The sequence below is a fragment of the Caloenas nicobarica genome, chromosome 5, assembly GCF_036013445.1.
Source record: "Caloenas nicobarica isolate bCalNic1 chromosome 5, bCalNic1.hap1, whole genome shotgun sequence".
NCBI lineage: Eukaryota > Metazoa > Chordata > Aves > Columbiformes > Columbidae > Caloenas > Caloenas nicobarica.
In genome coordinates, this window is record NC_088249.1 from 23,021,983 (window position 1) to 23,045,636 (window position 23,654).

The following is a 23,654-nucleotide window of genomic DNA, read 5'->3' on the forward strand; positions in this document are numbered from 1 at the left end:
GCGTCCTTCCGGCAGAATGACACTTGCGCCTCCATCCCATCTCAACGCCCATCTGATGCAGCACCAGAGGACCTGGATGGGGGACAAACCTCTTGGGAAGAAGAAAGACCAAGAGGCCATCTCATTTGGTTTGCAAGGAGTTAATAATGCTGCATGGCATCACTCAGTGGAGAAATGGAAACAGGACTTAGGTTAGAGACCCAAATATCACCATGAGTGCAGAGCCAAGCATCCCTCCCCCAAAAGGTCTCTGACATAACACATTTGTTTTGCTGTGTGGCACTACTGTACAGTACACATACATTACCAGCAGTTTCAGAGCCCTGAGCTGTCATTCCTCCTGCCTTCTCTGAATTTCAGAAAAGAGGCAGGACAACTGTTCCCTTCTCCCATTTCATGTGCAAGGAAACAGACCAGGAAAAGTCCAAAAACATAGAGACACTTGCTGACAGGACTGGAGATGAACCACAGAAAGCCAGACCCCAAGTCCATCACTCTCACCATTAGGGTCACATTTCCCTGGTTCAGGGAGAGGATGCCCTAGTGCCAGCTCTCCACAAGGTCTGACTCCTCTGGGAAACAACCTGCCCACCTGAACAGATATCAGACTAAGGAGAATGCAAAACCTATTATAAACCCTATTAGATTTTCAAGGGACTTACCACCTCTCTCTGAGGGTCTGAGAAATGTTTTGGGGCATTCTAGGTGGGTTGGGATTCTCTTAAATTCTGTAAGTTTGTTTAAGAAAAAGCCAAGTAGAGGCTTCTGCTTCCAGTGCAGTCCCACTGGAATCTGAGTGGAAAGTACATATCCAGCCCTTCCTGACACATAGTATCCTGTACCTCCTTTTGCTAAACCATGAAACAGCAGAGCTCCAGTACTGACTCCACTTCTCAGTGCCACAGAAAAAGCTAATGCTGTAACAGGCAAGGACAGTGCAGCATGTAACGTGGAACAAGACCCAAAAATAGCCCACAGAATAGGTAGAAACAGTCAGAAAGGGAAATGTGCTGTGGAGAGCAGAAGGGAGTGAGCACCCAGGCATCTCCCACCAGCTCGCGTCAGTACGTGGAATGGTGCATCCGGCTCAGGAGAGCAATGACCCAGTTCCCCAGCTGGGACCCTTTCAGCCACAGGAAGAGTTCATACAGGTTGATCTGCCACAGGCTCAGGGCTTCTGTGAGAGAGATCTGGGCCCTCCTGTAAAGTGAGTGACTCTTGCTCCTCTGGTACCTAGAATAGAGAGAAACAGCTGCATTAGATTGGGCACGACGCAGCCTGGCAGGAAGGAGGCCTGTCCTACATCTTCAGTACAACTGACCCTCCCCAGGGGAGGAGAATGTCCCATGTCTGGAGAATCACCAGCAGTGGGGACACCTGGGAGTTGGGATTTTCTCCAGGTGATGTTCTTGAGGAGCCGGGGACTGCCTTCCAAGCACGAATTTGGCAGAAGAGACAGCCTGCTCCCTTGTGAACCTGTTTCTCACCCCGCTGCACATCGTGACCCTGGGCCATGGCATCCTCTGCTTCTATTCCCAGCTTCACTTCAGCCAACAGGGACAGCTGCACACCATAGCCCTTCCTGGTAGCACACTCGTAAGAGTCCAGCAATCCTGACACACTGATTCCAGGAAAAGTAATTCTCCGTTCTTTAGAAGCAGAAGTTAACTGGGATTTGTAGGTCCTTCATCAGTCAGAGAAATAACTGTTATTTCTTCTGCAAGGAGGAGGAATCTGAGGCAGAAGTGTATTGACTCATAAGACTCAGATGGAAATCACTTGCACAACTCCTGTTCCTGGCTTTTAAACATCAGCCTGATCATCACAGTCAGCCCTAGCCCCTCAGTCAGGCAGCAGAAACTGGCAGCAGTGAATCTGCAGATGTCTTGAACCCACAAACACTTCCCAGTGGTGATGCCTGAAATGGGCAGTAAGCCCCTTCCCCTCCTCTGGAGGGGCTAAACTCTAAACCCTTACCCTAAGGCCTCCAACTCCATCCCTGTCCCCAGCCCCAGGGTGACAGATCTGCCCTCTGGAGAGCCTGGTGGGCATGAGAACAGCACAGACACAGGCTGAGACATATAACAGCAGGGGTGGGACCACAGCAGATGTGCTAATGAGGGGGAGAGGTCCATAGCTAAGAGTAAGAGGTCAAGCAGTCAAGTTAGGTCTTGTCACAGCCCTGAGCGGGGGCTCGAATAAACCTTAATGGCCTCAACTAGCCTGGGACCTCCCACAACCCTCTGCTCATAGGCCCAAGAGCTCCCGTTAATCTCAGGCCTGCACCTTCAGTCCCTGCCTGAGCTATACTGGAAGAGTAATGGTCCTCAGCTCATGCCCTGCTGTGAAGCCCCTTGACCCGGACCTCAATGCACATGCTGACCTCTTGGCTTGACCTCAGCACTGTCTTGTCACCATGGACCTGCCTGACAACCACTGGACCTGATCTACAGCTCGACTTTCTGGTTTGACCTTGGACCCGCCCTGTCACCATGACGTCACATTATGATATGGACTTGAGATTGGACCTGACCACCATCTCAGGTTCTGTCCTGCTCACCTGGCTCAGCTACTGTGGGACTGGGCCCTGGCTGGCCTGCTGGCCCTGGGATCTCCCCTGGCTCCTAGCCCCCAGGAACAGCCAGCCCCTGCTGCTCCACATCTGACCTCTGGTGCCTGGAGAAGAGACTCACGTGGAAACTGCTCTGACGCAGCAGCGAGACATGTTGAGGAAGGAGCTGGCACTGGCCCGCGTGTGCAGGGCTGACTCAATCCCCCTTAACAAGTCATTGGTCTTCAGCAGCAGCAGCATCTGGCGGGGGACGTTGTTGAGGAGCTGGGTGATCTGTGGCAGGTAAGCAGCAGCGTTGGACCGGATCTCCACATCCTGCGGTCAGCCAGGTCATGTCAGAGAGAAAGGAGAGAGAAGCTGAGAGCGCGTGGGAAACCCAGGTCCAGATACAGCTGAGATTTTGGCAAGAGGAGACGATGTTTTTCCCAACCATGACTCTAGGCCCAGAGAGGCCAGCCAGAGAGCTCTTTGTCCTGCTTTCCTGCAGACAGCTGGCTGTCACAAGCACCCACTACACAGTCACAGATCACTCTTGCCGTATCTCATCTGCCTCTCAGTGGGATAAGGCCCCGTCTGCTCACTGGCAGGACTGACAACCTCTCAGGAGAACAGGGCACTCACTGCTGTCTCAGTTCTTGGCCCCAGGCAGACCACAGCAACCACATCTCATTACTGCCCTTGCAGCCTTCTGACCAAGTCTCATCTCACCAGCCCCAGAGCCGGCAGAGCTGCAGGTAGCACAGGATGTCTCAGGAAGGTGGAGGAGTGCTGCAAGGACAACCAGCCTGCTCCTCCTCTTGCTGTCCTGTGCGACTGACGGCTTTATGCTATACTGATGCAGCTGTTTCCAAGGCCTAGTTTCACCCTCTGTTTTCAACACAGCTCAGCAGAGGTGAGAAAGCATTATGCAGTTAAGTGTCATGCTAACCCAAAAGATCAAAAACTGCCATCTGTCATACTAAGGGTCTGTCTAGACCCATACCCTGTCTGACAGCAGCTAGCAGCAGACACTTAAGGAAAGAGTGTAAGACCAAGGCCCTTTGTGTTCCTTGGTTCCCCAGCTTCCAACAAATAAACTGCCCACAGTAAGATCCCAGAGATAACTGATGGGCTACAGCCTAAGCCATGGAAGATGGGCTCCCCTCCAAACATGAGCCACCACAGCACACAGGACAGCCAGCCCCCACTCCTCTGCCTCTTTTTAAATCTGAGAGTTCCTTCACCATCCCAGTGAATGCAGGATAGTGTGGTGTGGAGCTGATCCCATATGCCTACCATGTCCCTACCTCTTCCTACAGAGGCCATGACATGAACTGGCAAATACAAACGGAGGTCTTGGAACATCTGAAATCTCCAGAATCCAGCAGGATGCACTCAGGGAGCATTAAATGACTTCTTACAGGAGGCAGGCTGCTTTGTGGGGAAGGGAAAGGACAGCTCTAAAACCTCCTCTTCTCTGGAATGAAGGATGGACAGCCTACATTTCATGATACAGGATGTCACACTCACTCTTTGTGAACTTCAGACTTATTATAAAGGAACAGACCTGCACAAATCAAGTGTGCAGGTTGTGATGGTCAGAGATGTACACAGTTCGCACACCACCATGGTTGCTTTGATGCTCACAAATAAATATTTGTGTCCTCCTGCCTCAAACACTGATCAAATGCACAAAGCTTCAGCAAGAAGACACTTCACTCACCTAAATGTTACATGTTTTGTTCCATTATTTGTTGGCAGAAAATTCCTCCCTGATTATTTCTTATCCTAGCCAGCATCACTCCAGTGGCTACTTTGTTTTCCACACATAGGTTTCCTTTCCTGTTTCTTTTATTTTTATTTTTAGCTCCAGCTGCTTGTACAGATCACAAAACAACCACATGATCTGTCACCAGAACTGTCACTTTCTGTCAAGGGTGAAGCCTATGTGCAGAGGAAGAAATAAGCTGTGCCACAGGACCTGAGAAAAGCCCCTTGGCTGCAGTGGCTGAAGCTGCTGCAGGATGCAGCAAAACACAATCATAAAATGAGATGAGATGAAGCTAGCAGCCACCCTGAGCGGTCAGCTACCTGGCCTTAGGTTAAGGCAGGCAGAACTACGCCTATGGCAATCCTCACACATTTGACTAGCCTGCTCCTAAAACTCTCCAGTGATGTGACTCGCAGCCTCCCCAGATCCTCCACACCAGCGTTTCACTGGACTTGCCATTAGGTCCGGCTTATCCTGTGTTTAATCTCAATCTCTTTAGCTGAATTTAAATCCATTACTTCTTGTCCTGTTTGCAGCAGTCTTCAATAGATTTGAAAATCACCACTACAACTCTTCTCAACTTGCACTTTTCTACTCTTTCTGCCCTAACTTGCTCAGGCTTACCTCATGGGTTATCTCTGCTTGACCACCAGTCTTTGTAGCTTCCTACTGGACTTGCTTCAGTTTCATCAAATCTTTCTCAAGATGCAGTACCCCAGACTGGACATAGCACTACAGATAAGATTTTGTTTCAGGAGGGTTCCTTCATTGTCTCACAGGCTACTCTCACATTGACACATGCTCAAGCACACTCTCCAGAGCTCTATGCTGATGCTACCTGCCTAGATAGCACTTGGCTCTTGCTGCTGACACAATCTTTCAAATTCACCTCTAAGCTAAGGGCAAGTAGCGGCTCATTTCCTAATGCCACAGCAAATCTGCTCAGATCTCCATTATCCGCTGCAGGATTATCCAGTTTCAGCATTAATTGTGTCATGGAGGCAAAGACAACAGAGCTGGCTCTATACAAGCAATTCGACTCAGAGACAACGCTCATTAGCCCACATGAGGAACCATGCAGCTGCAGTCATACCTCTGGCATAACCTTCACAAGCCAGCTCAGGATAAACATTGCTTATTAGCTCAGATTCAACACTGGCCTTGTAGTATTTGAGCCATCACTCTGTCAATTTGCCTTGGTGCCTCTGATGTTTCTTCTGGAGCTACCAGCTCCAGAACTCACCAGATCAAGCATAGATCTGCTCGACAGTCACTATATTATCTCTGATATGCAGAAAATTAACTCAGGTAGGAAGCACTTGCATTACTAGGAGAGAGGGGGCCCATTACCCAAGGTATCTGACCTACACATTGCTATGGATAATGGCCAGCCAGTGCAGCAAAATCCACCACATTCCAACCCAAAGGAACTTCCGGAAGAGAATTTCACAGGACAATATTATAACACTACTTAAATTAATTTCATCCTCTCTACTACAAATGCATGCAGATAAAAAGAAATCATAGAGTACAACATGTTTCCACCTACAGACACTAATCCATTGGCTGAAATCACATCACTATATGGTCATCTCTAAAAACAGCAGAGTTGGCAGGGGCTGCTACTGTTCTTAAGGCGGTGTGTGCCTGTCAGGAGTGTGAGGAGGTGTGAGAAGAATCCCAGCGTGTGTGGACAGGAAAGGGTGGAGAATGTAAGTGGCAATTTCCTAGATTTGTAGTGATTGAGTTGACAGGATCTGCAGTTAAGCAACCTTGACTCCAAGTTAATAGGGTTGCTGATCGGGAGGTAATTTCCAAGGGTTTTTAGGAGTTTGTATCAGTGCTGATAGTCATTTACATGAATAGTGATAATGCATTATCCTTCTCATGTCTTCCCACTAAGCCTTTATGTCTCCTCTACCTTAACCTATCCTCCTTGATGGTTCCCTGCACAGCTGCATTCAACACTTTTTTAAGAAAAGGCTGATCTACAAATGCTTCCCCTGCCAGAACTGGTGAATACTTAACCATTATAATATTATACAGAATTTAAGCAGCCCATGACAAGTGACACTGGGAAATTAAGTTCAGTCACTATAAAACACATTGCAGGAATTCTGGCTTTTTCTAGCTCAGCTATCAAAGCAGAATTTGCCACAGGGCTGGCCCACCATCGCTGTGATATCGGTGGTACAAGTGGTTTACAACAAAGAAAGGCACCTGAGAAGAAGGAAGGGCACATGACAGGGAAGGGTGCACAGTACCTACCTCTCTGGCTGAAACTGGTGACCGGTCAATGCCCCTGTTGACAGACTCCCAGGACCTGGCGGTTAGCATGCAGGCGAAGAGAGGGTACAAATCCCCTGCCCCGAGCCGTCGGCTGTACTTCTGCACCCTCTTCATATCAGCCTTGATGAGGGCCTGCCAAAGGCGGCAGTAGTCCATACGGAATGAATCGCTCAGCACCTGGGGAGGGAGACATGGTCCCCAGAAGTCCACGGAGGACAGGGAAATCAGGGAGAAAGCTTGTGGCCCCTAGCTGTGCCCTAGCCCCCATTTCAGAGCCAGGAAATATCCTTGGAAGGTTATGGAAGTAATAGGAAAAATGTATTCACAGGGCGTTAGGGGGCAAGGCTGCTGCTGGCTGTGCTCTTTCAGCCTGATGCCCCACAGGCAGCCTCACAAGGCCCTGGAAGCCCCCATAGCCAACATACCTGGTAGAGCCCATGGTCCAGGAGGATAATGTGGGCCTTGCCAGAGGCCGGGCATTTCTTCACTAGCACGTTGCCTGGGTGCGGGTCACAGTGCACAAAGCCATTCACAAAGATCATTTCACTGTAGAGCTTCCCCAGGTTGCGAGAGATCTGTGAGGAGACACGAGATGGTCATACCCTGCCACCCATAGCAGGGTGCCTGCCAGGGAGGGGAAGCAGCCCCAAATGCCAACACTGCGGGGAGTGAGGGGCTGGCATGTGCCGACATTCCCATAAGTTCTTGCAGCTCCTCACCCTGACAAATGCACAGGGTGGCTGCTGGTATCTACCAGGGATGATCCCAGGCATACAGGGAAGGGTTCACACAGCAGGCATCGTGAAGGTGTTTGTGGGGTCAGGGGTTATGTAAAGACACTTGCTTGGCATAAAAAAGAGAAAACACCTGTGGGTAGGAATAGGGTTTCTGGTAATGAGGAGGAAAATGAGAGGGCAGATAGGGAAAAACACGTTCACAGGGAAGGCATGGAAAGAGCTGCTGGGGTGGGTGAGATACTGCTCAAAGGAAGACTCAGGTGTTTCCACTCATGGATGGCAGCAGAACCCAGTGGAGAAGGGGTGGGAGGAGACTCAGCCTGTCCATCTGCTTACCAGAATGAACATGGGTTCCCTCTCCTCTCCCCTGCCTCCATCGCACTGTTCTCTACTTTCCCCCTTCCTTTCCTCAGTCCTCTGCTAATCTGATTTGCAATGTCTGCGAAGATGAAGCAGCACAGAAAGGCTGTTTAAATCATCCTGTCACTGCTGTGTGTCCCCCCGTGCTACTGCTCCTTACTACCAAGAGATATTACTGAAGTTAAAAACCTCCCAGGAGCACGCAAACATCCCCAGGGCCCAGGATCAATCCCTCACCATGCACTAACACAGCAGCCTCGCCCTGACATCCCACTGCCAGCCCTCCCTGCCATCACAGTGCTCCACAGACGAGTGCTGAACAAGCAATTAAAAGACAATCATTATAAATTATTCCAACCATGTCCCCAGCCACACAGAGTAAGCAGCAAACAGGCAGCTGTCCCCATGAGCAGAAGTGGTAGAAGAGGTAGTGGAGATACTAAAAACAGTGCATCCTGCAAAAAACCAGACAGACAGGGAAGGGCTTGCTTCACCCACCTCTGATGTGCAGCCACCTCTAAGAAGAGCATCCGTTATGAATAGTGCCCAGGTAACTACAAGAGAAAGAACAGGAACTCTTCCTGCATCACACCAACTGGGACAGCTGTAGGACCAGGTGGGACAAACCTCCGTTCCTCAAGGGGGACCTGGAGCCACTGCTGAATGATGGGGAATGCTGCCTCCACGCCAAATCACCCACGCAGGTGGTGCAGCACAGCCACACAGTCTCCTGTGGTGCAGCTCCCCTAATGCCCCACAGGTGTTACTGTAAGTGCCAACTGAGGGGAAAGACATTTCCCTTCTGAATCACCAGCTCAGATCACTGGAGCAATGAAGCAACACTTATAGACCTCCTAGATTGCTAGGGAATAGACTTCCTTAACATAGATCAACAAGCTCTAAAACTGGATAGGACCGAAGTACCAGGTGCTGTGACATCCTAGAAGAGCTGAGTAGCACTTGGTGACTGTCCAAGGATGTGCCAAGATAGTCTGTTGTTCCCAGGAATCTGCACACCAGGAGGAATGAACTTGGACATCACGACTGATAGTAGCATCAACCATGATGACAGTGCCCAAGTTGCGAAGGTCAAGAAATGAGAGAGACTGCAATCTCCATCCTCGGAGTTTTCAAGACCTGACTGGATAATACTCTGAGTAAGCTGGTCTGACTTCAGAGCTGACCCTCCTGAGCAGGAGGCTTTGACATGACACATCCTGAGGTCCCTTCCAGTCTCACATATTCTATGATCCCACAAAAACACCTTTCACCAAGTTATCTACACCACCCCCACAACAGCATCTTCTGTTATGACTGTAGGCTCCAGGTACGGGGAAGGTCTTCCCTCCTGAGCCACCATCAGCAGACAGGTTACTAAATAGACCTGTGGTTCTGGCCTTTTGCAGCCCACAATGCAACATAAAAGCAGTTTGGGATTCACCCTCTCACCTCATCAAGAAAACGGAGGGGTCACAGCCGTGTTCAGACCCACAGGCTGCGTCACAGGTACAAGACAGTCTTCACTGCAAGATCCTCATTCTCTCTCCCTTCCCTCGTGTACTCATTTACTCGTTTCTCAGCATGCAGCCTTGAGTACCTGTAGTAGTTAATTCATTGAAACTAGACTTTAGGGCTTCTTCAGGAAAGATGAACACATTCTGTACAATTTAGTTAGCATACAAAAGATATGTTACAGGGATTTATGATGTAAGTATATAAACACTCTTTACTTTGGAAAAAAATACCCAGTGTATTTTTGCATATTTTTGTCTGTTGACATACTTCTAAAATAGGATAATGTGCTGGTTTGACTGAAAATGAGTTAATTTTCTTCATGCAGTTAGAAACCTTTCTTTTTCATAGCTAGCACAGTCATCATCTGGACATAGTTTGAGAACAAGAGATAATACCCCAGGACAGAGTTAATGTTTTTAATTGCTCTGGTCTGAGAGCTAAGGACATTCTGAGCCCTCTGCCCAGAGGTGTGAGGCATCAAGGAAGTGGGGCAGGGCTGGGGCAGAGCTTGACCAATGTCCAGACTGATCAATAAGAGCATTCCATCCCATTAGCACCATGCTGCATATTTAAGGAGAGTCAGGATCTTCCACTCTCTCTCTCAGGTGTTCTCACTCATGCTTGCTCTCAGGCATTTTCTCTCTCGTGCGTTTTTTCTTCGCTCTTTTTTGGTGGAGCCAGGGGAGTTCAGTTCGGGACATTTAGTTTGGCCTTTTGCCATTTTGCAGAAGCCTCTGGGCTTTTCTGCCTTTTTCCTCTTTGCGATCAGCTGTTCGGGATCAGGCGCTGCTTCCTGGGACTGGCTGCTCAGTGTGGACGGAGTTCGTGAGGAATTGCATTGAGTATCTTTTATTTTATATTCTACTTCTATTTTATATATATATGTTTATTAGTAGTGTATTAGTATTTTGTTATTTTATTAAACTGTGTTTATCTCAATCCAAGTTTCTCCCTTCCCTTTTGATTCTCTCCCCATTGGGTTGGGGGGAGGGTGGTGAGTGGCTGTCGTGGTTGTATTGCTAGCTCAGGGTAAACCACGGCAGATAAAAATTAAATTGATAGAAAGCATCAATATTGTAGAATTCTAAACAACAAAGAAAGGTCATATTTCTAGGGCTGAGAGTGTAATATGTGAATAGCAACCTATCACTACAATTCAGACAGAAGAGTTCATGTTTCTAGAGAAAAGCTTTAGGAAATTAATATGACACTTTTATATACATTAATTCTCCAGTACTATGCCCCATCACTATGGGCCTTTGTTTCACCCTTATTGAGAAGGCCACTAGATAAATAACATATAAAGAACTCACTTTGGAAGAATGCAGGCAGGTGAAATGAGAAAATGAACATGTGAAAACCTCTACTCAGGAGAAAGGAGGAATTTAGCATGCATTTAGGCTGTGTACAACCTCAGGGTGAAGGTGCACTGCAAATTAGACAAAAGGTTGCAGTGATTTACAGAAGCAAAGACCATGGGTGTCTTGTTATGACACTGAGAGGTCATCATTCCTTAATTTGTGTAACATTTCCCTGTTGATCATCTAACACGAGGCCCCTATCTTTACCACAGTCCCCCAGCATTGTTCTGCTGCACATAGTAAAAAAATAAGTATCACCTTTGGAATCCTGAATTCACTTCTAGACACCTCATTAAGAGAGAGATGCAGACAACACGGAGTGAGTTCAGAGAAAACAAATAAATGGGCAAGATGCAGGAGGAATTTACTTGGGGAAAAATAGTAAAAGAGTTGAAGATTCTGAAGTTGCCTAAGGAATGGTGGAGGATGAACAGTCTACAGATGTTAAAAGATTTGAAGAGCAAGGAAGTAGAAGCACTTGTAGCACTGGATGTGCTACAAGAAATATTATAATACATCTAGGCAGAATGGGGTGTAATCGAGAACAGCATAATTTAGGCATAACACATAAGAAAAAAACTATGCTAGTCAGTATGCAAAGCTGAGCTTGATATGTCAGGATGACACCAGACTCTGGCCAGAGGCATGTCCTTGCCTATTGCCAGGGGCTGTGTTATTACCTAAAGGAAGTTCAATTTGGCTGTGCTGCAGCAGAACATGATGACTACAGTCACCAAGTGAGCCTGTGGCCTCACCAGTCAATGCAAATAGCAACCTGCCATTGCCATATTACGTGACACGACCATGACACTGTGTCAGGCAAACCAAACGTTTTCAGCCCAATGTTTTAATTTTGAAAAAAATTTAACTGAGGAATAAGCAGATTGCAGATGATGAAATGGAGAGTCAGCAGCAGCCTGGAGAAAAACAATGGAGTGACATGTATAACAGCCAGACTCTGAGTAACTCTTCACCAAACTAAGCAAATGATGTTCATTTTATGTACTCAGTATGGCAAGGATGCCACATGTCACAAAGTATCCTACATGAGTTACAAGCCAATACAGAAGAAAATAAAAATGCAGTGCAGGCACTGAGGATCCTTATTGTACAGTGTCAAACATTCTCTCTATAAACTGGTCAAGTTCACTGGAAATAAGTGACAGCAAGTATGACTTCAGAGGTTGTTCCAAAAATTCACTCTTCAGATGGCTGGAAACTTTCCCCTAAATCCCAGTCTAATTTTAATGATGTCCAGTTTATATCCATTATTTCCTGTGCTAACATAACCCTAGAGTTTAACCAGTCCCTTCCCAGTATTTACTACTCCAATGTGTTCACCAAGAAGATTATTATCAGCATAAATACCGCCCCATTTCTACAGGATGCACCTTTATCTGACGTGTACTGGGAGTCAACCTGCCTTTTACACAGTCACACTGCACTGGAAACACACACCCTGCGATTGACTAATATCCCACAGCTAATTCTAATATGGCACCTCACTCTGATAAACTCCCAGCATATTTAAGAAACTCTTCTCATTAGTTTTTAAGTGCATGGATTCTACTTGGTATTGCTGGTTTTTCTCTCTTTCTGTCACTTCAGTCCTCAAGGTGCTATTGCTGCTCTGATCCTCCTCTACAATGACAGAACCTCCCAACTTGGTGTCATCAACAACCTCCTTCACACAGTTCTGTTGTGTCAAGGTCACCACTGAATTTACTAAATAAGATCACTTTGAGGAGCAAACTGCACAAAACTCCACTACGGTAATTTCTCTCCACCATTGCTTCTATCAGTTTCTTACCTACTTTACAATTTCCCTGCTAATTCCCACCTTTTCTAGTTGACCAATTCATATCCAGTGTACCAAGTATTTTACCAAGTACACCTACTGCATTTCTGTCATCTAATTCAGAGGATCCCAAGCTGCAGTATAGGTACCAGCAGTGATATATTTCTTCCTGTATACGTACACAGCTGCAAACTGCTGCTGCCATCAGTTTTGAAAGCATAGACAACCTGTTATCCTCGCATGATCCACTGTGAGCTACTTTTGATGAACCTGTGTTATAACCCTTGCATACAGCCCCATAGCAGCAAACCTTGGGCACACACCAGCCCCTGTCAGCACATCCAGCTGACAGCGCAACCTGACAGTAACAAAACACTGGAAAACCCATCACAAATTAGTATATTTACAAACATCAGTATGCAACAAATAGCAAGAAACCTCTCAGAAAGGATAGAGCGTGTGCAAATTTGAGCCTATGAATACCCTGGCAATAAAAAGACAGCACATATATCATGTTCATGGGTAGCTGCAATGTAACAAACCAGCCTCTGTTATCCAGGGAAAGTCACTTTCCTGGCCATGTGAGCAAGCAGGAGTGGTCTTGGCTCCATGCCTCCAACTTACACGAAGAAGAAAGGCAAAGAAAAAAAATCCTGTGATGTGGTCACTGTAGAGCTGATCTCACCGCCTGCTCCTGATAAGTCCCAGATGAAACTGCCTGATAGGGCATCATCCCTCCTGTTCCCCCTCCATTTGTGACTGTCTCTTTAGATCAGGAGCAGATACTAGTCTCTGGCCTTAATTTGGCCGTAATATTTGCCAATTATTTTAAGAGATGGTGACACTAACTTCTATTGATCTCATTAAAAGTAAAGGTCGTTGTGCAGCTCATTTCTCAGTACTCAATATTACCTCCTCGGGCCAAAATAATAGCATTGATTTTGGAACCTTAATCGAAGGTTAATTGGATTGAAGAGTGTATTGGGTTTTTGCTTTTTTCCATTGTTGTTATTACAGGCATCATATAAGCATTTGCTTAATCCTGCTAGGGCAATCCTGCCTAATTAAACTGGTGTCAAATTAGCAAAGGGTGCGGATGGTGAATAGCCACAACTTGGACCCTGCTGTGTCGCTGCTCCAAAATGGCTCTTGTCCATAGCAGATTAGGATGGTCACACACAAGGGATCAGATTTCACACTCTGCCCTCTGTGATCCAGTCATGAGGATCAAAACACAGTGCTCTGTAATGCAGTACTATTACTATGCACTGATCTAGTGTCACAGCAAGGTCATGTCTGGACACACACAATGCCATCAAGATACAGGAACAGTTTTTAGGACTCCTGGAGTGTACTCCTAGCATGCCCCATACTCTCTGTTGGGGACTGAGGAAATCATTTTCCTGCTCAATGCCCCATCTTCCACGGTATTTGAGTGGGGAGAAATATTCTGACTCATCTGCCCCGGGAACTGAGGGAATAACTTGATAAGTTTCTACAGATTCTCAAAAGGACACAGGTAGAGAAGACCAGTCATTGTTCATTTAGTTGTTTCTTGCATCTCTGTCACACCCAAAATGGCCACGGAGATAATTTTCCCTTTAAATCTAGTTTTATTTCCTTGGATTTAATATAAAGCATCTTGCTGAGACTTAAGCAATTGATTGACACTGATGCTTGAGACTGACTTCCAGTAAGAAACAAGTTTGTGTGTAATTTAACTCTTTTGGCTGGTGTCTTTGAACAGTTCAGAAATCACTATCCTTTCTTACCAGTGCCTTGTGAATTTTTATTAAGCTTCAGACAAGAGGAAGCATAGGAGAATCTGCAAGGAAACCTCTCCCCAGACTAAATCAGCAGGTGCAAAGAGCAATAGCCATTTTCCCCAGGAACAATGTTCTTCTCCATGCTCCATTTCATCTAATACTTGAGTGTTATAAGCACAAATACTTGAGACATGAGAGGTTTCCACACTTGTGCTGACAAAGGGATCCCACCCCGGGAAACCCCACTTAAATTTTAGCAGCTACAACGCAGCAGTTCCTGACTCTCGGCAGAAGGGTAAATCCAACACTGAAAGCATATTTCAAGTTGCAAAGCTGTCAGCCATGAGAAGGTAGCTGGGCTCTAAATCGAGATAAGAGATACTGTTTCAGTGCAGAACCCGTTTAGTAACAGAAGGAGGCAAAAAGCCACAATAGCATGAAGTGACAGATGGCAATAATTGCACACAGTAGCTCATCTTAAGTACCTTAGCTGTTTGCTTTCACTTCTCAGCTGGACAAAACACTTCCCTGACTTCTGAATCATCCACAGCTCATGACCAGGCTCTTAGTGAGCTGAAGTACATGGCATCGTTTCCTTCCCCTGACGCAAATGTAAGCCAGGGTGACCATGGGGGACTCTCCACTTGGCTACCTGAGCTGGCTGGTTAGTTGGTGACAATACGGCAAATGTCAGAAGTGCATCTGTAAGCTCCACATTTCCCACGGCCAGCTGATCCAGGAGCCTCTGCTGAGACAGGCATCAACAAGGAGGGACCCATGCAGCAGATCAGAGACAATGTAAAGATTTGTATATAGACAAGGTCTCTCTAAATGAATCAGATAAAATGAGAATGGGTGCAAAAGGAGCATTTATGCCATTTGGGATCTTGTTTAGAAGACCATGCTCTATGTAACCTTGCTGTCCTCCCTTCCCTCTTGCATACAGTATGCTACGAACATCTTGAGAGCTCCTCAGCCTCATTTCTTTCTTCTTTCCCTGCTCCATCCATCTTTTCTAAATGTATCCTCCCAACCAGGGCTGTAAATGCTCTTGTCTCTTGAAAAAGGAACAGCCAAGTTTCCAGATGCCCCCCTTCTTAACTCTGCCCTGGCCTGGTCTTCCCTCAAAATTCATGCAATTCATTCATTTGATAACTCCACCCTCCAGGCTTCCCTCCCGCTGTCAGTATCCCAGCTGCATGCTCATCCTCAGCTACACTTGGACATGAATAAGTAACTGTTCTACAGGCAGATATTTCAGTGTTTGCACTTGTCTTTAGAAATCAAAGCCTTCTCTGATTAAATGCCATTACAATCCAGCGCTTGGACGGATTCAGAGAGATTAATGTGCTTTTGGGTAGCTTTAATGATAATCCTGCTACAGATGGTATTAAGTAAATGTCAGTAACCTGGTTTGAAGGGAGCTTTCACCTCGGGGATCCTTTCCATTTAGAGGAGAGAGGCTCAGCTTGCTTTTCAAGGCTGCATTGTCACACAAGAGAAATCCTGCTTAGTGAAGACTCCCTCCACCCAGTAAAACAAAAATGGAGTAAGATAGATAGATAGATAGATACATACATACATACATACATTTAGGTGATTTATAGGGAGCTAATGCATCTCTTGAAAGCTAGAACTGCTGCATATTATAAGTTGTGTCATAGTTTTAAAACCTGGATTGCCACCCACTCCCCATGCTCCTTTCAGTGTCTGCTGCCTCCTGCTCACTTCACCAGCTTGCCGCGCAGTTCTTCACCCAGGGCATCAACAGCAGCAGCCAATAATGACCCTGAGACATATCTGTCCCTATCTGCTGCACCTTGCCACGAGCAGTCTGGGGTATGCACTGCTGCTACCTCATCTTACTGTGGCCATAACAACAGATCTTGTTGCCCATCACACGCTTCTGACAGCCTCGGTATTCCCTCCTTTGCACTGTTGCTTTATTGGTAATCAGTAAAAGTAATCATATATTTTGGGGGGTGAAGAGAGGAAAGGAGGAAAGAATAGCTCATCAGAGGCACTGAGAAAGTCTGCAGGAACGTCTAGTCCTACCGCTAAGCTGAATAACAACATCACATACCAGATATACCATATACCAGTTTGTGACAGATTGCCACAGACCTCTGAGACTTATACTTTGCGGTAGTAAAAGTCTGTTGGTAACTTCTTTTAAATTACATCTCAGCCATCATTTAGAGACCAGCTGAGAATCAGGAAAAATATGTGTCTTCACTGCTGCATGGAACCTATTGTACCAAGACATCACAAAATGATCTTCCCAAAGGGGCAGATGAACAAAAGAATGGGCTGAATTTTCACCCTAAATCTCCCCCATCACAAGCGAAAGCCTCTGCAAGTTAGAAAAACTGAAATCAACTGCTTCTCTACTTTATTTTGGTACATACTGGCAGCAAAATATGCCACTGAAAGGCTGCAGTTATTGAATTTTCCACCCTGGCTGGCTGGAGAAAGCCAGGGAAGACAGGAAAGAATGTTCTTCCCTGGGCTTCTCCAGACAGCTTGCTATCTCCAGTAGTTTGAGAAAATGTAAAGCAGCAACCAAAGTCCCAGGGAGCTATGCTCTGCTGGTTACCTCAATCTCAGAATGGATCTGCTGTCCAAGAACTGTGAGGAAGCCCAGCTCAAAATCTGAATGTAAATATTGCTCAGGAGTCCTGCTAATCCATCAAGACAAGCCTTTCTGCCCAGGTAGAGGAGTTGGAACTAGGTGATCTTTAAGCATTCTAGGATTGTTTCAAGCCTTAAGGAATATTCACTTTCATATCTGAGTGCTGAGGGCTAGATTTGACTTCTGCTTTTATAGCAGAAGGAAACGATAGGATAAATTCACTCAAATAAATGACTCTCTCACTTTCAGCGAGTTATTTTGGCTGAGTGAATGGAGTTGACTGGGTGCTCTGCCATGGACCAGGCTTTTAAAATCTCTCTTGATAACAAAGTCCATGAGTTCTCATGTTCTCACGAGTCACACTATGGTGTCTTTGCAGACCAGATGCAACATTGAGGCAGTTACCTTGGTAAATACAAGGAAAGATCATCGGCACAAAATAGACACAGAGAACTAATTGTGTCTACCTCTGATCAGCTGACAATGACCTCTGTGATGCCCTGAAAGGAGAGAGGAGGAAAACCAGTGACCCAAATGCTCCAACGTCTTCATAATGGAGGCGTGAAGGGAGAGAGACTGCACTATCTGCAGGTGATGTTGTATTCATTTAAGAAGTCCCTTGAATGAAAATGAACTGGACATCTCGCACAGAAAAAGAGTGTCATTCACTATTGCCCATTGGCCTGAGCTTGTTCATCACAATTACAATGGAAAGACAGTCTCAAAATCTACTTTAACCTTAGACCTTCCTTTCCTGTTTTTCAGTGGAGAAACACATGAAAAGGTGCCTGCCCTTCTGCCTGCAGAAGTTACTGGTAAATGTCTCACAACTTCTGCTGAGTGCAAGAGCAAAGGAAGAGGCAAAGAGAAATAGGCAGAGAAACAGGCAGGTTATTCAGTCCTCCAGCTGTAGCATGGCTGAGCTCTTTATGCTGAGAAAGAGCTGCATGCTAACTTAGGGAGGCAGCTGAGAAGATACACTTAATGTTGTCTCCTTGTGAGTTTGGTATGCCCCACAACTCCACTCCCTTGAGAGGTCTTTGTCATGTCCCCTAACTGATGCCACATAACATTGCCATGGATAGAAAGGGAGCAGAGAGGAGGAAGAGCAGAGAGAGAGGAAGCATTCAGATTTCAGAGGTAAGTGGATGGACAGATTTAAGTACAATTGATTTTATGCTGTAGTTCATTGATAGACAGTCAACCAAGTCCAGCTTTGAGGCTCATCAACAGGGCACAAGGGGAAAGGTGAGCAGCAGTGCCTCAATCAGCACTCACTGACTGGGAGGGGTGGCTTGACACACTGTCCAATGGCTCAAAACCCTTTCCCCAGGCATCTTCTCAGTCCTCCTGGGAAGTTATACCTTCTTTTCTGCAAGGATCAATCAGCCACAGAGAATCTAAAGTGCTCTCTCGACTTCATGCCACACACACAAATTACTTCACTTATCAGGGAAACGTAACCTCTCTGGGGATGAAACCTGGCAGCTGTTTAATGAAGGACTGCAAACTACACAGTAATACAGGACCAGGAAGCAAAGAAGAAAACTGTTGCATCTGGAAGAAAAAGAGAGATTTTGGAAGGCAGAAGAAAGTAACTCATGTCAGAGAATTAAGCAAAAGCACCATGGCTGAGACTCCAGTACTCCAATAACTGATCATGTAAGGACTTTGATTTATATCTTCTTCATAAGGTGATAGTTGTTGGGATATAAAAGCTACATCCCACGCATGTGCCCAGGAGAAAGCTAGTGCAGAAGAAAGAGAAAGGAGGAAGAGGGACAAAAAGAATCAGAAGCTGAAGTTCCTTTAGGATAACAGGAACTGCCATCCTGCACCAAACCATGGGTGTATATAATATAAGAGCATGGCCATCTTTCACTGTCTGACTTCTTGGAGATATCTCTAGCTGTGCAGAGTGCTCCCCAAAAGGGGTTATGTACTTTTCCCAGAAGCACAAGAACTGACATCTCTCAGATTGATTGCTCCGTTCACATCTGTATGTGCTCCCTTTTCTGCCCTCTACTGTCCCATCAGCCTCTATTCGGCACCAACTTGAGTTGATGTCAGCATCAGTTTTGCATTGCCCATCTTGCCCAATTCAGAGATGGCTGAGAAACTACCTCATTGACATTGATGCCATTCCTCTCCATGTAGGCCTTGTCATTCACCTGTCCCCCTTCCATAAACTCCATGAGAAGGACACGCTTTGTTGAGAGTTCCCAGTAGATCCTGGGGACCTGAAACAGGAACAGATGGGTTATGTCAAATGACAAACTGAGGAAGAAAGAATATATCACACACAACCCAGAAAAGGAGTAAAAGAAGAAGAGGCTGAAGTGGGGACTTGCTTTCCTCCTGAGCACAGGGAAGGCGTTAAGGAAGTTTATTTTCCCTAAGTTTCCTGAAGCAGAGACCCAGCCATGTTTTCCAGAAATTCTTCTTAAATAAATAAATTATTTATAATGTACAGCATAGACCAGCTCAAGCTGGGTGCCTCCAGAAGAAAGACCTTGAATAAAGAAAACATGGGGCAATTATGTCCTTACAACCTAAGCTTCCCATCCCTCATGCATCAATTCGGGCCAACTGTAAAATTAGAGCCTGGGGTCTCCTCGTTCTTCATTGGATATCTTCATTTTTGTCAGGCTGACCATTTCTTATCTCTGCAGGTAGTTGTTTGTCTTTTTACCAACCAGAGCAGACATCAATCAAAGTGCTGAACTTCAGCTGCTATTTTGCACCTGCAGCTGGGGAGAAAAGCAAGGCCCTGGCAATAACCAAAACATTCTTCTCTTTCTTGTCTTCTTTTAGATGCATTGTTCCGTTCCTTTACTTTTCTCTAGGGATGTAGCTCCTGTTGACAAGCAAAAGCTCAAAAGCTCCTTTGCCTTCCTGCTTGAACAAATTCTGGGGCTCTTCTTTGCTTAACAAGGCAGAAAGTTTAAAAGTTCATAGCAAACTTAGTTACTCATGCTAAGGAGTTATTTATAAGCAATTTCTAAGCAAATTCTATAAGAAGCAGTATACCAAATAATTCAGTAGGCTAAGGCAGTCTATTCCCTAACAGAGGCAAACCCAGCTACTGGCCTCTTCCCCAGGACAGCAGCAATGTGTGCAAGAACAACACACCAATTCAACAGTAGCAGGATCTATGCTCATGCAACATTTCAGATGCCGCTTTAAAAGACTTTGTCCATCTCCCACTGATGTCTGAGAGCTTTCTTATCTGCTCTGCAGCTCCTCTAGCTGTGCTGTTTAACTAGTACCTATTGCAAGTTTCTGAATCATCCACTCAGCTCCTTTAGACAGGAACCGCATCTCGTTTGCTACGCACAGGGGCCACTTATGCAGCTCTAAAAATGATAAGCCATTGTCATAAATTCTATCTCCACAGTGCCCCTTGGAACACTAACGCCTTTGAGCTGACAAACCCTGCGTACTTAGGCCATCTGCAATTGAACTGGGAGAAAAATCAAGTGTCACAAATAAGAGGCTTGTCACAGAAACCCTGGGAGACCCTTAACTATCTTATTGCCAATGTGACACAGTAACGAGTGTAAAATGTCAAAGCACTTTTCATTCCATCTGCAGTAAATCAAGCTGAGGTACAAGTCAGAGGCCCCTTGTCACCCAGGGAGGCAGTGACGCAGCCATCACTCAGTCTGGTTGCCCCTTTTCCAGCTTCTCCAGCCAAATTCTTTCTGTGCTGAAATCCCCAACTGTCAAGAGTCCCTTTGCTGAAGTTCTCTTTGGATAATCCTCATGTCACTCTGTGTGTCTCTCAAGCTGTCCAGATTTTCCTTTGCACACAGGTGAAGACATGCAGGTACACGCTCCACCTATTCCCATTACCGTGCCCCAGTACAGAGCCACGTTTTGGATCCTGCAAAGAGAGGGCCAGCTGTGCAGCCCCCTCTCCTCACCTGCCTAACTTGGCTGTGGACTCAAGACTCGCACACTGGAAGGGTCCAGCGCCCTGGGGCAGGACAGGAAGAGGTAAGGGGTGTTGTCCACCTAGTGCAAGCAAAGCCAGTGGAACCAGCCAGGCCACTGCTGCTCATCATAACTCCTGAATATGCAGCATTTGTTTCATACTCTGCTTGCAACTACTGACAGTGCCTCAGTCTCTCCCAAACTATCTGCCTCCTCTGCTGTTCCTGTCCTAGACCATTTTCCCAGTGTCACTTACTTCTACCTCACCATGTATATGACACTGTAGATCAAAGACTCCTTTGCTGAGCAATTCCAGTGTCCCTCAGTCTCCTCATTCCACACTTTGGGCATAATTTGCATGCTAACTTTGCATGGACTTTGACGCCAGGGATCCATTATGTCCAAGGGGGATTGCAGCCATCCCAGGTTCTCTGGGTGTCCATTCTTTGCAGAGTTAGATTGGTGAAAAAGCAAATCAACTCCAAAGCTAATCGTTCCCCAGCCCGTCTAGCTCACTGATCCCTGCTGCCTTATATCATTTCAGATGACGCTCACTCTTGTCTCCAGATTTACAGAGGCAAGTCAGTGGGTTTGTAAAGCACTATCCATGCTCTCAGAGATGCCTCTCTCACTCACAGCCAAATTCTTCAGTGATTTTTTTAATTACTCACAGATGTTTGGCTGCAATGCTAGTGTGCGGAAACAATTTATCTTAGGCTTTAAAAGCTCAAACAGGTTCATAGAACAAAATCCACTTCTTAGCTTTTTAGCGTGTTTAGGAAAATTAATGATACAGCAGCACAATTCTTCTGTTGCTTTTGGGTGATGAACACGTCTCTGAATTGGCAGGTCAGACAGGAGGATCCATTATTTAGCCATCTCGAGCCATTTGTTATTGCTACACGTATCGATATCATGATAGCTCCTTAACCCAGCAAGGAGGTAATTGGCCGTCTCCATGGGGATTTACTTCACAGTATCCTAGTTACAGCTGCAACGGATACAGCTCTCCAAGGTGCATCACTTCTGATAAGCGCACACTCAGCAAAATCATTGGCCTTCGGCCTTCTGTAGCCCTGGTGGCTTTTAGCTATCTGTGTCTACAGAAAGGCCACTGCTGCCACTGGGCTCCAAAGGGACTGTCTCAAACCTGGAGTCAGGTGACAAGGAATTATAGCCCTTGCACAGAGGAAGCAGGGAAAAATGGATGCACCAGCTTGTAAAGTCTAACAAAAACTCACCTCATTTCAGACATATGTCACTTCCATCTTGAGACTTCTGCATAAACAGGAGGTGAAAACCTTATTTTCATGTGTGTATGCAGGAGAGCCCAAAGGACGATGCATTTTTTGCTGCCTTTGCATATGTGCAAATGCAGTTATGTCAGTAACCGTGCCAACAGCACTTTGTGCTTTACCATACTTATGTATTTCCAGAATGCACACAGTGAAGGCTTTTGCCTCTTGTGTGTCAGCAAACGATCTGTGACTGTGCAAGTTTGAAGATGAGTTTATGTCTTTCCAAGAATGAGATGTGTACATGTTTGGTTCTACCTGAGACATTTGACAGTGACCTTAGTGTGTAGCAGGGGAGGTGGGGTAAGAGTGTAAGCAGGGAAGAGCAGTTGAGTTTTTGTATGAAGTGTAACAGGAATGCACTAGCCACAGATGCATATGAAGGATGTATGCTCAATTCCAGAGTAAGAATGTGCTTTTTTGCAGGAAGAAGGATCCATGCAGACATGCTTCCTCCTAAGATACACAGTCTCCCAAATCCTACTTGACATCATCAGCTTCAGTCTAGCTTTTCTGTTTTATGTCTATTTCTCGCCCTCAGTTGGGATAAAGCCCAGGAAAAGGTACCAGCAGATGGCTCAGCAAAGAATGGCAAATTCACAGGTCTCTGTACCTGTGTTCGGGAAAATGAGTAGCAGGCTCCAGAGACTGACGGTCCCACACCACCACTCCTCACCCAATCTACAGTGCCTACAGCAGGAAAGAGACGAGGAGGAAGCAGCTTCTGGTCCCTATCAGCAGAGCGGTCTAGGATGGACAACAACTGAACTCCATTCTCCCTCTATATGGTTCCTCCAAGTGGTGAATGAGGTGTACAAGAGGCATAAAGTGAGACTATTAACGCACATACATACACAGAAATATGTGTTCTCTCACCTTCAGGAAGTCAAAGTTCTTGAGCATATGAGCAACCTTCTCAGCATTTCTGCCCTCATTGAGGAAATCCAGCTCCAAGGGCAGATTCTTCTTAGCTTCTTCCACCAGCCACATGAACTCAAAATCTGGAAAGATCTGCTTCACAACCAAGAGGAGAACCTGAGAACAAAGAAACAGACAATCAGCTCCACCCTAGCTCCAAAGCCACGCAGCTACACACAGCGCTGTTTTGATAGGATCATTCCACGTAACTTACAGAAAAAAAACCCAATTTGCACCCCAAGGGCTTGTAGGGTTCCTGCAGTATCATAATACAAAATGTGGTGTCAGGCCTTGGTCTTGTAACAAAAATGTTGGCTTGCCATTCCACACAGGCACATATAGGAGTTGAATGATGGCACAGACACCAAAGAGAGCCCAGCTGCCTGCTGCCTAAACATAAGAGAGCAAAGCCCTGGAGAAGATCTCACCAAGGGGAGGGCCCAAAAGCAACTCTCTTCTGAGTCCTGTAATTCTAAGAGTCATTGTCTGGCTTCATACAAACAGCCCCCAAATAATGCAGAAGAGGAAGACCTAAAGTAGGACTTGTCACCTCTACATTACTTCTTCTGCTGCTGAGTAAGAATTTGCTAGCACAGAAAACGCACCCAGCAGTTCAGAGAAGATAATGGAGTTCAGATACAGATAGTAGGCTACAGATCTTTAAAGGACACTCCTGGTGGGGATCAGAGGAAGATTTGCCCCTCGGTGTCAGTCACAGCCATCCT

General features: G+C 46.1%; 1 protein-coding gene across 4 annotated transcripts in view; it reads right to left on the reverse strand.

The window, feature by feature from the left end:
• Positions 1–160: 160 nt before the first annotated feature.
• The window catches only part of ADCK1 (aarF domain containing kinase 1), an 80,437-nt gene continuing 56,943 nt past the window's right edge, over positions 161–23,654 (reverse strand). For 3 of the 4 annotated variants that reach the window (XM_065635768.1, XM_065635766.1, XM_065635767.1), the window contains 6 exons: positions 22,888–23,046; positions 18,904–19,020; positions 7,037–7,186; positions 6,591–6,788; positions 2,694–2,887; positions 161–1,233 (listed from right to left, as the gene is read on the reverse strand). In XM_065635768.1, coding sequence (XP_065491840.1) covers positions 1,062–1,233; positions 2,694–2,887; positions 6,591–6,788; positions 7,037–7,186; positions 18,904–19,020; positions 22,888–23,046 — 990 coding nt within the window. In that variant the 3' untranslated portion in view covers positions 161–1,061. The remainder of the gene's footprint in view (positions 1,234–2,693; positions 2,888–6,590; positions 6,789–7,036; positions 7,187–18,903; positions 19,021–22,887; positions 23,047–23,654) is intronic. The other variant, XM_065635769.1, reaches the window with a different exon arrangement.